Source organism: Aegilops tauschii, chromosome 1 (assembly GCF_002575655.3).
Source record: "Aegilops tauschii subsp. strangulata cultivar AL8/78 chromosome 1, Aet v6.0, whole genome shotgun sequence".
Taxonomy (NCBI): Eukaryota; Viridiplantae; Streptophyta; class Magnoliopsida; order Poales; family Poaceae; genus Aegilops; species Aegilops tauschii.
Window position 1 is genome coordinate 436,278,731 of NC_053035.3, and position 12,118 is coordinate 436,290,848.

Sequence of the window (12,118 nt, forward strand, 5' to 3'; positions counted from 1 at the left end):
GAACCTGGGTAAAACATCGTGTCCCTGTCTCCTGTTACCCTCGATCCTCAGACGCACAGTTCAGGACCCCCTACCCGAGATCCGCCGGTTTTGACACCGACAGCCTTGGCGACGGCGCTAACCTTGATCCCACATTTGCACCTTGCATAAATTTGATATCTTCCAGATATGAACCAATGGATTGGTCTGTGGCAAAAGGAATGAAACACATCCTCATGTATAGCTTTTCGGCGCGCACTCCAAATCGCCCAAAGAGTCACTACCATCAATATAAACTGATTTGGTAGCAACAAATCGCTCATGGCGAAAAGCCATAATTTAGCATAGTCTCATTGGTCTATGTTGCACCATCTCTTTGTTTGACAACCCCAGACGCTCCTTGCCATACTATAATCATTGAGTGAGTGACGCCAGCTATCCAAGACTCTACAAAGAGGGCAACACACATGTGGTGGCCATATTCCATCCTTGGAGGACATCACCGGTGGGAAGTGAATGTTGTGCAAGACTCCACGAGAACACTCTTAACTTAGATGGCACATGAGTGTTCCAAAGAGACAACCATTCCTTGACTCCGCAGCTGGGTTTGAAACATCTTCCCTCTTCTCTAACCATGCTTCTCTCCCAAGATTAACTTCAACAAACATTTCGTATGCTGAACGAACTGAGAATCATCCCTTTGGATCATCATTCCATGCCCAGAAGTCATCAACTTGACGTGTACAGAGAGGAATATGTAAAATGGCTTCAACATCGACGGGAAAAATACCTCCCTGTTCCGGTCTATGATCTCTGACACAACTCGGGGCAGGTTAGAAACACAGGATGAAAATGTCTTCATGATCCCTTGTCGAGGGATCCAGATTCGCCTTGAAGTACCTTCTCCAATTCTCCGAATAATGCCTTGGTTAATCAAGACCGTCAGCCACGTTGTGCCAAACTTGCGACGGGTGAGGACCCAGTTCTGCTTCCAAAACAGTACAAGTGGGGAAGTAGGTTGCTCTTAAAATTAGAGCGCTCGATGAGTTTTGCTCATTAAAAATCCGTCATGCTTGCCTAGACAATAGAGCAAAATTGAAGATTTCTAGATCACGAAAACCCAAGCCACCAAGATTCTTCGGCCATGCCATAACATCCCAAGCAACCCAACAAGGTTTTCGTTTGTCACTTTTATTCCCCAACCAAAACTAATATATAATTGATGTCACACCCTCGCAAAATCCCCTGGGTAGCCTGAAGCATTGCCATCGAATACACCGGAATTGCTCGTGCCATTGATTTTATTAGAATTTCTTTTCTTGCTGCTGATAATCCAGCCTCTCACTTTCTCCCATACCTTATCTAGATATTTGAAAGTGTCATTTTTGGACTGTCCCACATCTGTCATGCGCAAATACGAGTATTTATCACCAAGTGAAACCCTCAGAATATAATCCATTAAAGTCGGATGGACCCAAGGCCCACGGCCTTGAAAAACCTGCCCCTCATTTCAAACCCACCAATTCCATCCGAACCCCTAAAAAAAAACCAATTCTATCTGAAGAAAATTAGCAGCACCTAGCCGCCACCGCCGCCGCCGCCGCCGGGAAACATGGCCGCGCGGCGGTATACCGAGCACGAGGAGGCGCTCGAGATCAAGTCCCTCCGCCGCATCATCGCCGCCTACATCAAGTACGCGAATCCCCGATCCCCTTCCTCTCCTTCCTCTGCGAACCCTCCCGTTCCATCCTCATCCCTTTGGGCTCTCCACCCCCCGCCGCCATCGCCGCCGGTCCACGCCGCGAGATTGAGAGTCGTGTAGAAGGGGAGCGCGGCAGTTCCGCGGCTCTGCTTCGAGCTGTGGCCCGATTGGGTGGACTGGAGCTCGCGGTGGAGCTCGGCCCGAGTTCATGGTCGTCTCCTTCCGAGTTGTAGGGTTTAGGAATGGTTGCCCCAGTTCGAGTTCACTGGTGGCGATGGCGGGGGGCTAAGGCTTTGCTGTGTGCTCGACTGTTTGGGTGTTCGTAAATAGCACCCCCCACCCCCCTCTTGTGCTCGCGCATTGGTCAGGGTGGATAAGATAGATTCAGTATGTAAACATTGATGTATTGCAGCGGATAGTGGATTGGATTGCGAGCAAGCACGTCAGTCTGAAGGTTGGGGATGGGAGTGGCCGTTTATTTAATCATGTTATAGATGGAAAAAAATCAATAGATAACCACGAATAATGCGGAGTTTCCTGGTATCCTTGCATTTGATTATTCCTGATTGAAGCCATTGGAGGGTGTGTAAAATGGTCGAGAAGCGATAGTGGATTGGATTTGGTAGCAACCACGTCAGTCCGAACGTCATGGATGGGTGTGCCTGTTTTTTTAATCATGTTAGAGGGAAACAAAAAAGATAACCACGCAATGTGGAGTTTCCTGGCACTCTTGCATTTGATTGTTGTGGATTGAAGTTGTTGGAGGGTGTGTAAGATGGTCCAGAAATGTGGCTATATTAATCAGAGTGCGCACATGGCGAATTAACTGATATGAATGCTAGGATTTAGTTGGTCTGTTGGATGTACTTAAAACACTATATTCAGGACATGTATATTTTTCCAGGTCTTGGTTTCTTTGACGTTTCATCATTGATGTCACACAATTATGATGGTTCCTGCTTTTTATTGATTAGTGATAGCACAAAATGATACCTATAGAAGATAAAGACATGGAAACAGCATACCCCCTTTCTTTCCTGTTCTCTTCGAATATCAAAATACTGTTGTTTTGCTTTTGTAACAGCTATCAAGATGCAGCAGAGAAAGATGTCAAGAGATATGAACGTTCATTCAAAAAGCTTTCTCCTGCCCACAAGGTTTAGTTTTCATAGGGTCACCCCACATTCACCTTTTTTTACTTATCCAGGTTATATAATGCTATATGCTCTCTGATGCCTTTCTCTGTTTAGGAACTTCTATTCCACCTTGGTCTTAAGTACCAACGTTTGAGATGGTAAGTAATATTTTGTGCTTAATGCTGGACCACCTATCTGTCAAGCTGTACATCATCTGAAATAGTGGTTTGTTAACTGTAATTTATTCATTTAGTCTATATGGAATCATCAAACCTCACTTTTTCAGATCTTTGATATGACTCTGGGCAATTGATTCATTTTATCCATATTTATCTGAGATTTAAGGATGATGCTCTATCTTCAAGCCATTGACTTATTATGAAGAAAAAACTACCTATGCCCTTTTCTAATTAATTTTGGCCATGCTTGTTCAATATCTGTCATTTGTTTTGGCACTTGTGCATTATAGATGTTTAAAATATGTGCTATAAATCAGTATCAGATGTGATAATGACATGTAAGACAGGGACGGAGCTAGAAAATTTATACTAGGTGGTTGGTTAGGGGAGGAGTTAAACAAAGAACCTCACATGTGAGGTATTGCCAGGGCAATACATTAGAAATCGGGGGTAAACATTTTTTTTACCATGGGGGTAACCATGCCCCCCTGCTCCATCCATGTGTAGCACTATCTGTACAGAAGCCTTTGTGTGTATAGCGTACTGTTCAGTGCTGATTGATTCAACATTTTGACTACTGTTATTTGATGCATAATTACTTGCAGGTGTATATCCATGAATACATCTTTTATCATGAATATGCTTGAGGTATGGTCTTTTTGAGACTGTTTGATGAAAACTGCAATGCACGTGATGGTATTCTTAAAAAAGAAAGAACTGCAGGCATTTGAACCTCCTTTCGACATGAGTCAGTGTGTAGATGGTGATTGTCATGATTGTGCAGAGCACATGCACGGACATAGTCATGCTGATACCATAAATAATTCCGAATTGCTTGTTCAGCATTGTTGCCCAGAGGAAGGTGCAAATACTAGAGAAACTGAGAATAAGAAGGTAACTCCTCAGTCTGAATCAGTTTATTTCTTAAAACATTAAACATGATAATGAGTGTTTTCACTTAGAATTCTGTTATCATATTTTTAGATTACAGCATTGGTGATATGTTGCCGAATTCCCCTTTTATGTTGCATGTATAGTCTGACTGATTTATATTAAACAGGATGAGGAAGTCCACATGGTGGGCTGCTCCCAGCCTGCTGCCTGCAACTTGGGGATATCCCAAGGTGAAGATAAATCATGTAATGATGGTAAAGATGCGAGTGCAGCTGCTAACTGTCAAGATACAGATTGCTTTGCATCTTCTACTGATGAAAATGTAAGCTCATGTTGCAAGATCCGTTTTTATTCCAAATAATTCACCTATGCATAATTCAAAATTCCTATCAGACATAATTTTGTTTTGAAATGTCTAAATGACTTTGCACAAACATGGAAATGCTTGTTATGTTCTCTTTGAGAACTTGTAATATGTCTCAGGAGACATCAGTCAATATATTACCACTAACCATTACTTAAAGACCCTGATAATTCTGAACTTCTGATGTGATATGTGCTGAATTTAGGACTAGACTCAAATGCGCTTTATAAAGACTCTTCTGTAAATAGGGTATGTGATGAATAGATTTATCCCCAAGTTATTTCAGGAGGTTGTATTGCAAAAATATGCCTGGCAAAGAGTAAACCAGGTAATGTACTGGTACTCTTTCTTCCAGGTACCAATCCTCGAGGGTTTTGTTGAATAGTCACTTTCTTTGAAAAGTTCGACATTTTTTAAAGAGCTTCATAGTGTTAGAAAATACAAATAGGACATTCACCTGTGTTCTTGGATTTCTACATAAAAGTGGGTTATATGGCGTTTATTTGCGCCTTTAAGGGATTTATTCAAAAGTCCAAAGATTCACTGGGTGAATTTTGAACCAATTTAAGCCAAATTGAAACCTGGCAACTTGCAGTTCCTTTTTCTCGAATACGCAGGAAAGCTGCACAGCATTGCACTGATAACAAATGTACCTAGAGTACAAACACACAGCCACATACTCCACTAAAACAGCTATAAAAAGAGCGCCGCAAGCAAGAAAAGCATGACCAACACTCGACCATGGCCAAACCACGACTCTCCCATGGTCAGCCTGGCCAAGCCTTTTGCCCCAGCCATGCACCAATGCTGCGCCTCATCTTTAATAGCCAGCAGCACCTTCTGGACATTAGGCGAACTCCCGTTGAGGGCATAATCATTTCGATGATTCCAAATCATCCAAGCACAAAGGGTGATCAAGGAGTTCAACCCAGCCTGCATAGAACCTGGCACCATAGAGATGGTTCTGTACCACCAGCAAAAGAAATGTACAGAAGGTGATTGGGGCGCCAGGTCAGGTAACCTGCAGCTTAGCCAGAGTGATTGAGCCGTCGGTGCCATGCCATAGCCTCCCCACCAAAATTTAAGGATTGGACATAGGAAACTCCCATCAGATTAAGTTAAAATTGGAAATGGTTCAGCTTTCCTAATTTGCAGAACCAGTCAATGCTTCAGCTAACAGCGAACTATTCATAAAGTTTAGGACAGGGTATCACAAAACATTTCACGAACCACTTTCAGTTTATCAAGCACTGATTCCTGTTCTATAATATAATCTTTTGTGCCTTCTATTTGTGGATAATATTGTGTTTAAATAACTGTTGATTATAACGAATATGTTTTCTTCATTTCAGGTAACTCCAGGGCACCGCAGGGCTCCATCTTTGCCACTGGATGTTCCTCCAGTTGACGTTGACAAAGTAATTGTTGTTATCATTTGATACATTCTCCTTTTGCCTGCATTTGATACATTCTCCTTTTCTTGGCGTTGACAAAGTAATTGTTCTTCTCAGAATTCTATCTGCTTTGATTCATCTGGCATTCACTTTTTTAACTATTTATGTAGGTAAGATGTATCATAAGAAATATTGTGAGAGACTGGGCCCAGGAGGTAATTTTCTGTTCAACTGTAGATTGTTTTACAATGCGCTTGATGTAGACCTTCTATTTTTCTGTATACTGTTCTAATGTTTATCTTTTTACCTTTAATTGTTTTTGTCCCAGGGTCAAATTGAACGTGATGAGTGCTATAAACCAATTCTTGAGGAACTTAATCGTCTTTTTCCTGACCGAAGCAGGTAAACATGCATTGTCTCTTGTTGTTTCAGTAATGAAGAGCTACTGTACATTTTCAAATCATTTGCTAAGATTAAGAATTGATCTCGATTTTAAGAGTGGATACTGGCAATAGTTTTTTGTCGTTGTGGGATAGTTGGTTGATAGGAATATCTAACAGTGTCATCTCCTTTGTGTTTGTGCTCACTAGTCTGCTTGCTTGGCGGGTGGGGCTGAGGCTTATTATAATGAAAACTGGCAAATCATTTCAGATAGTATTGTTTTCTCCGTAATGTTCATGTTTTGAACCTGCTCAGCGCTCCCAGAATCCTGTGAGGCTGAGCCTTCCTATTTTTCTATTTGTTCAACGAATCATGCAGAAGGAACAAATTGATAATGTTCTTGCAGATCCGTGTTTTGTCTTTGTACTCTTGTATCTTTGATTACAGGCGTACTGGTACTACTATTTATTAGCACATTTCCTTCAGGATTTAGCTATATTAGTCTATTATCTTGGGTCAGAAGCGCGTGATAAATGCCACCGAAGCCTAACTGCGGAGGAAATTACTGTTCTTTTAGTTGCTATTGATGGTGGATCCAAGCATTTCCATTGACATCACAAACAAACAGAAGTTTTTTTCCTTCCAGATTTACTTCTAGTCTTCCAGCACTGATCTGTGTATGTTCTGAAAATCACAGGCCACCTTCATGTTTAGTCCCTGGTGCTGGGCTTGGGAGATTGGCTCTGGAGATCTCTTCTCTGGGTACTGTATGGTGATGTTGAGTTGAAGATTAGCCAATACAATATATTTCTTGTAATTCTGTATTTTTCCCCCTTGAACAGGTTTTGTAAGCCAGGGAAATGAGTTCTCATATTACATGATGATCTGTTCAAGTTTCATTCTAAACCAGTATGCTAATCTATGAACTCTGTGCAACAGATATTATAAGCAATCGACATCTTTATCAAACTGTGTTCATAATGCTAATAATATCACATATTCCTATCAGCACCCAAGAGGCCAATGAATGGACCATTTATCCTTGGATACACAACAATTGCAATTCTCTTTCAGACAAAGATCAACTTCGGGCTGTTTCATTTCCTGATATTCATCCCTCAAGGTATTGAGTACACTGTGTTTAACTTCTTTATTTTCAGTGTCAGCACCTCTACAAAAATAATGTGTTTCCACGCATCATTCTTTGTACATTTGGTGCAAGCCGTACATTTGGGATATGTGTATTATTGAGTGCATTTAGATTATAGTATTTCCATGGGCCCAAGTACAGTTATGCTGACTACATTTGTAGGTAAATTGTGTTGTAGGATTCTGTATGAAATACAAATCAGCTTATGGAATATTTGCGAAGATCAAAGTGCATTATGGGTCCTCAAACTATTTCTGGGGTGTCATGTAGGTCCTGGAACTTGAAAATCGTCACCTGGGTCCATGGAAATAGTTTGAGGGCCCAACTTTTTTATCCACTAAATTTTGACTTTTGGATGTTAAAAAATTGCATTTGGCATTAAAAAATGTGTCGTTGCATAGTTACATTTGACTTCCTAATCTAAATTTTGTTTCATTTTAGAATTTGAGTTTACTGATAGAGCTTGTTTCAGTCTGCTGGCAGTTTTTATTCTGTAGGCAAAAGCTGAAATTTTATTTCTGTCGAGTGTGGACTTTGATTTCTCACGGATACACTGATTGTCATATGTTTGTATGTTTCACGTTGGTATATTTAGCTCACTTGTATTTGGGTCCTCTTTTCTATTAACAGTGCTGGGATAACCGAAGGATTTTCGATGTGTGCTGGAGATTTTGTAGAGGTCTACAATGAGGAAAGCCAAGAATGTAAGATCACTTGCTCTCTTATGATTGGGGCTTTAGTAAACAAAGCAGGGGTCAAACAAACAAGAACACAAAGCCTTTCAATCCCAAACCAGTTGGGGTAGGCTAGAGTTGAAACCCATCTCAGACGATGTTGGATAAGCTTCTCTTCAATTGGTGCTACCCCAACTCTTATCACGTATATCATCAATCCGGACCCGATCCTTTCTTGTGTGGCCACATATTCATGTCAGCATGCACATCTCTGCTACACCTAACTGTTGGACATGATGCCTTTTAGTTGGATAGGGGTCAAAATGATTTATGATTTGAAGAGTGTTCTGGGGCCCTTTGGCTTGTTGTGCACATATTTGCCACATGAACTATTGGTTATTATGTTAAAGGAATACTGAACTTTCTTCTCACGGACCAGGAAAGCTTCTAGTTTTAGGTGCATTAATGAAGAAAAATTTAATCCTTACACGACTTTCTGAACTAAAGAGTTATATGTTGTTTCAGAATCAGCTTAACTGTGCTTCTGCTTGCTAAAATCCTCCATTAAGTAGGCATGTAACTGCAGGAAACTGAAATAAGGTGGTTAGATTGTTAGAAGCATTGTGATTAAATAATTATTGACACATGGGTACTCCTGTAATGGGGTCAGTCCATCACTCCATCTTGTCTAAGCATATAAACGTGTTAATAATTGCAAGCTGCATCTTGTTTGTATCCTAAAAGGAGATGAAAATTTGAGCTGATTTTGTCTGTCAGGTTGTCTGAATTTTAAATCACAAGGAAAAACATGATTTACAGCCAGATCATAATCTGTGCTGTTGTTGCATCATGTACATATGAAGTACGGAGTATGCTTTCGCGGGAAACATATTCAGTATTTTTTGTTCTGCTACCTTGTTTGGTTTTGTTTCAGGGCTGCATATAATGCATAAATTGCATTAGGAGTGCCTTTGTTAACTTCAAAAGAAAATTCTAGTTTTGTAATAATGTAGTGGGTGCCTGAGTGGTTGCAAAACAAGCCTTTAATTTAATCTGATTTGCATTTGTCACTATTAACTTGGAGAGGACTGAAGCACACCCCTTCTGTAACCATGTAGTCTACTGATGCATTATTACTTTTCTCATGGATGACAGCAAGTTGAAGTCCTCTTGGAGTTCAAATGTTCAATGTTCTTTCATTTCTCTGTTTACTGTTTGCATTATTACTTTTCTCATTTTGTGTAGTCCGTACTTGCGTAATGGATAAATGCTGTTTTGACACTCTTACAATTCTTATCTGCTCTTCCAGCTGCATGGGATGCTGTTGTAACTTGCTTCTTCCTCGATACGGCACACAATATTGTTGAATATATTGAGATAATATCAAAAATTCTCAAGGATGGTGGAGTGAGTTCTCTTGCTCTAATATTTTAATTATAATATCTACTCTTCATGAGAACCAGTACTGCACATGTTATTTTGTGAGCTGATTGGTAGGAAGTCATTATTTAGTACTATAAGTTGTTTCTCCACTCTCCAGTGCTATTATACTTGCTCTTTCTGTACTTAATGTAATCAATAAATAATTGCTGCAATTTGAATCAACAGATCTGGGTAAACATGGGTCCGCTTCTTTATCACTTTGCTGATGCCTATGGACCAGATGATGTAATTACTCTTTTCTCGACCCCCTTTATTTATACTAATTGAAGGTGGCATTATCAGTTGACATAATTTGTCTCCTTGAACTCAGGATATGTCTATTGAACTAAGTTTGGAAGACGTGAAAAGGGTAGCTTACCATTATGGATTTGTGATGGAGGTGAGGGGCTTATGCACTATAAATTGACTGTGGCTGCTTCCACAGATTTTTATTAACATGCAATTTTCAGATGGAGAAAATGATAGATACCACTTACACAGCAAATATGGTATCGATGATGCAGGTAACCTACTAACAGTTGATTGAATTACGTGACGTATAACATTAAATTCAATCCATGTACGGCAACCAGTCTTATCTCTGCATCTGGTTTGAGTTGCAGAATCGATACCGCGCCGCATTTTGGACGATGAGGAAGGACGTGTCTCGATCGAAAGCTAAAAAGCGCCAGTGAGGCGAAGATCCTCCATCTGGTGTGAAATTCGCGTCAAAGCTGTTAGAAATTTAGAAAGAGTGATTTGGGCCAGTCCCATTGGTGATGTTTATCCTGGGACAAACGAGGATGATGTGTTGGTGCGGCCATTGTCGCACCATGATATACTACTGTTGATACTTGGACCTCAGAGCGAAAAACTGTGCCGTGAATCCTGTGATATAATTTGCTTGGGGTCACTTCACTTCTAGCAAACGGCGACGTGATGTACTACCTCGAAAGAAGGTTTGACCATTACTTGTTGCTGGGGGTGACGTGTTATAACGGCAGCCGATAGTCTATCTCGAAACAACGTCGAATCCAAAAGAATTCAGTACTCCTGTTCCACAATGTAGTTTAAAAAAAGTCCAATTTTACAAACTTTGACCAAGTTTGTAGAGGAAAACATATAGATCTAGAACACGAAATACATATCCTAGGGTTCATCACAAATCATACTTCCATGTTATGAAATACTTATCCTAAGATACATCACGAGACATACTTTCATGTTGTCTATATTTAGTACAGCAGATATAAACAGTTTTCTCAACAAACTTGGTCAAAGATTGTTAAGTTTGACTTCAATTTTTTTTGCTTTTGTGGGCTACCTGTAAGACCCAAGCCAAACATGTTTGTCCTGTCTGCTATAGAAGCCCGGCGTAAGCAAAATTCAGATTTGAGGGGAGCAAAAAAAAGAACGCCGTTGCCGGGGATCGAACCCGGGTCACCCGCGTGACAGGCGGGAATACTTACCACTATACTACAACGACTTGCTTGTGCTTTGATCGAATGGAAAGCTTAATTAACGGACAATAACTAGTTGCTTCAGGCCTGACCAAGCAGCGAAGCAGTAAGCACGCTCTGTTCTTGCCTTTTATATTCCGCCACATACAGAGCCTCCTTATTTTTCATCACTGAAAAGAAGTCTCCTTGTTTTTCATGCGTAGCAGAAGCACTAGCAGCACCGCATTCCACGTGATATGTCGCTTCTCCGTCATCAACTCCCCACACCGGAGACATCTTTCTCGTACGCCAGAGAGGGACCCGTGCGTGGCTTCTCCGTCATCAACTCCCCCACGGCCACTGGACACGTCTTTATCGTACGCCAGCGACCAGTGCTCCACCTCCACCACCACCGTCCGTCATGATCATGACCCTACCCATGAGAGCGGGGAGGAGCACCCCGAGTTGTCGGAGCTATGGGCGTCCACGCAGAGCTATGCCAGAGGCTGGACCTGGCCTAGAGATGCCATGCTCACTGCCACAGTCCAATCGCTAGTAATCATATTATTAAGATACTGGAAATGGAGACAGGGATTAACGATTACAGTGTTCTAGCGATAGAGCTCCATTTTATGTCCTACGCGGGCTACACAGATCACATAATGTAAGCTTTCCCGCGTGACAGGCGGGAATACTTTACCACTATACTACAACAGACTTGCTTGTGCTATGTTCGAACTGAAGCTAAGTTGACTATTACTATACAGTACCAACTAGCTCCCTCAGGGCCCACCAAGCAGCTAAGCACGCTCGCTCTGTTCTTGCCTTCACTAGTAGATTCCGCCACAGACAAAGTCCTCTTGTTTTCTAGCAGCACAGTGTTCCATGTGACCTGTGGCTTCTCCTTCATGAACACCCCCACCACCAGAGAAATCTTTCTCGTACGCACGCCGGGGATCAGTGCACCATCACCGTAATAACCCTATTCTTTTTTTTAGATTCCGCGATAACCCTACTCATGAACACCCTGAGTTGTGGGAGCTATGGACGTCCACGCAACACAGAGTTTTTTTTTTTGAAAATGATCCAGATCTATTATCAAAGTTCATCGGAAGTATAAAGCATCTAAAAAAACATCAAGATTCCAAGACCACCAAACAACCACTACCGCCGTCAGAATGAGCCGCCGACACGCCATTGTCATCGCTCCCCTACCGGAGCCGGCATGACCTTGTCGATGATAGCCGGAAAGTCTTCGTGCACGTGGCCCTAAGGATCAGCGCCCTGGAGTCGCAGTTGTCATCGTTGAACCTTTGAATAGATTTGAAGCACCTGACATCAAATCTTGCCACTTGATAAGGAACCCTAACCTCACCGCCCCAAGGAGACGACAGGAAACGTCGG

General features: G+C 41.6%; 1 protein-coding gene and 1 non-coding gene across 2 annotated transcripts; one reads left to right on the forward strand and one right to left on the reverse strand.

The window, feature by feature from the left end:
* Positions 1 to 1,431: 1,431 nt before the first annotated feature.
* Positions 1,432 to 10,174, forward strand: LOC109773426 (uncharacterized). The gene is made up of 18 exons (XM_020332127.4): positions 1,432 to 1,671; positions 2,766 to 2,838; positions 2,932 to 2,975; positions 3,602 to 3,644; positions 3,720 to 3,890; positions 4,057 to 4,212; positions 5,607 to 5,672; positions 5,819 to 5,863; positions 5,977 to 6,050; positions 6,727 to 6,791; positions 6,872 to 6,938; positions 7,039 to 7,152; positions 7,810 to 7,883; positions 9,163 to 9,260; positions 9,462 to 9,521; positions 9,607 to 9,675; positions 9,746 to 9,799; positions 9,899 to 10,174. The coding sequence occupies exons 1-18, from the start codon at positions 1,592 to 1,594 to the stop codon at positions 9,968 to 9,970; spliced, it is 1,425 nt and encodes a 474-aa protein (XP_020187716.1). The 5' UTR covers positions 1,432 to 1,591; the 3' UTR covers positions 9,971 to 10,174.
* Positions 10,175 to 10,689: 515 nt separating this feature from the next.
* TRNAD-GUC (transfer RNA aspartic acid (anticodon GUC)) lies at positions 10,690 to 10,761 on the reverse strand. The gene has a single exon. It is a non-coding gene; the product is annotated as a tRNA-Asp (tRNA).
* Between the last annotated feature and the right edge of the window lie 1,357 nt (positions 10,762 to 12,118).

Excerpts from the sequence above, each read along its gene's own strand:
- LOC109773426 (XM_020332127.4), top strand. The coding sequence starts at position 1,592 with ATGGCCGCGCGGCGGTATACCGAGCACGAGGAGGCGCTCGAGATCAAG. Across the intron at positions 6,051-6,726 it reads CTTTTTCCTGACCGAAGCAG|GCCACCTTCATGTTTAGTCC; the intron begins GTAAACATGCAT and ends TGAAAATCACAG. Across the intron at positions 7,153-7,809 it reads CCTGATATTCATCCCTCAAG|TGCTGGGATAACCGAAGGAT; the intron begins GTATTGAGTACA and ends TTCTATTAACAG.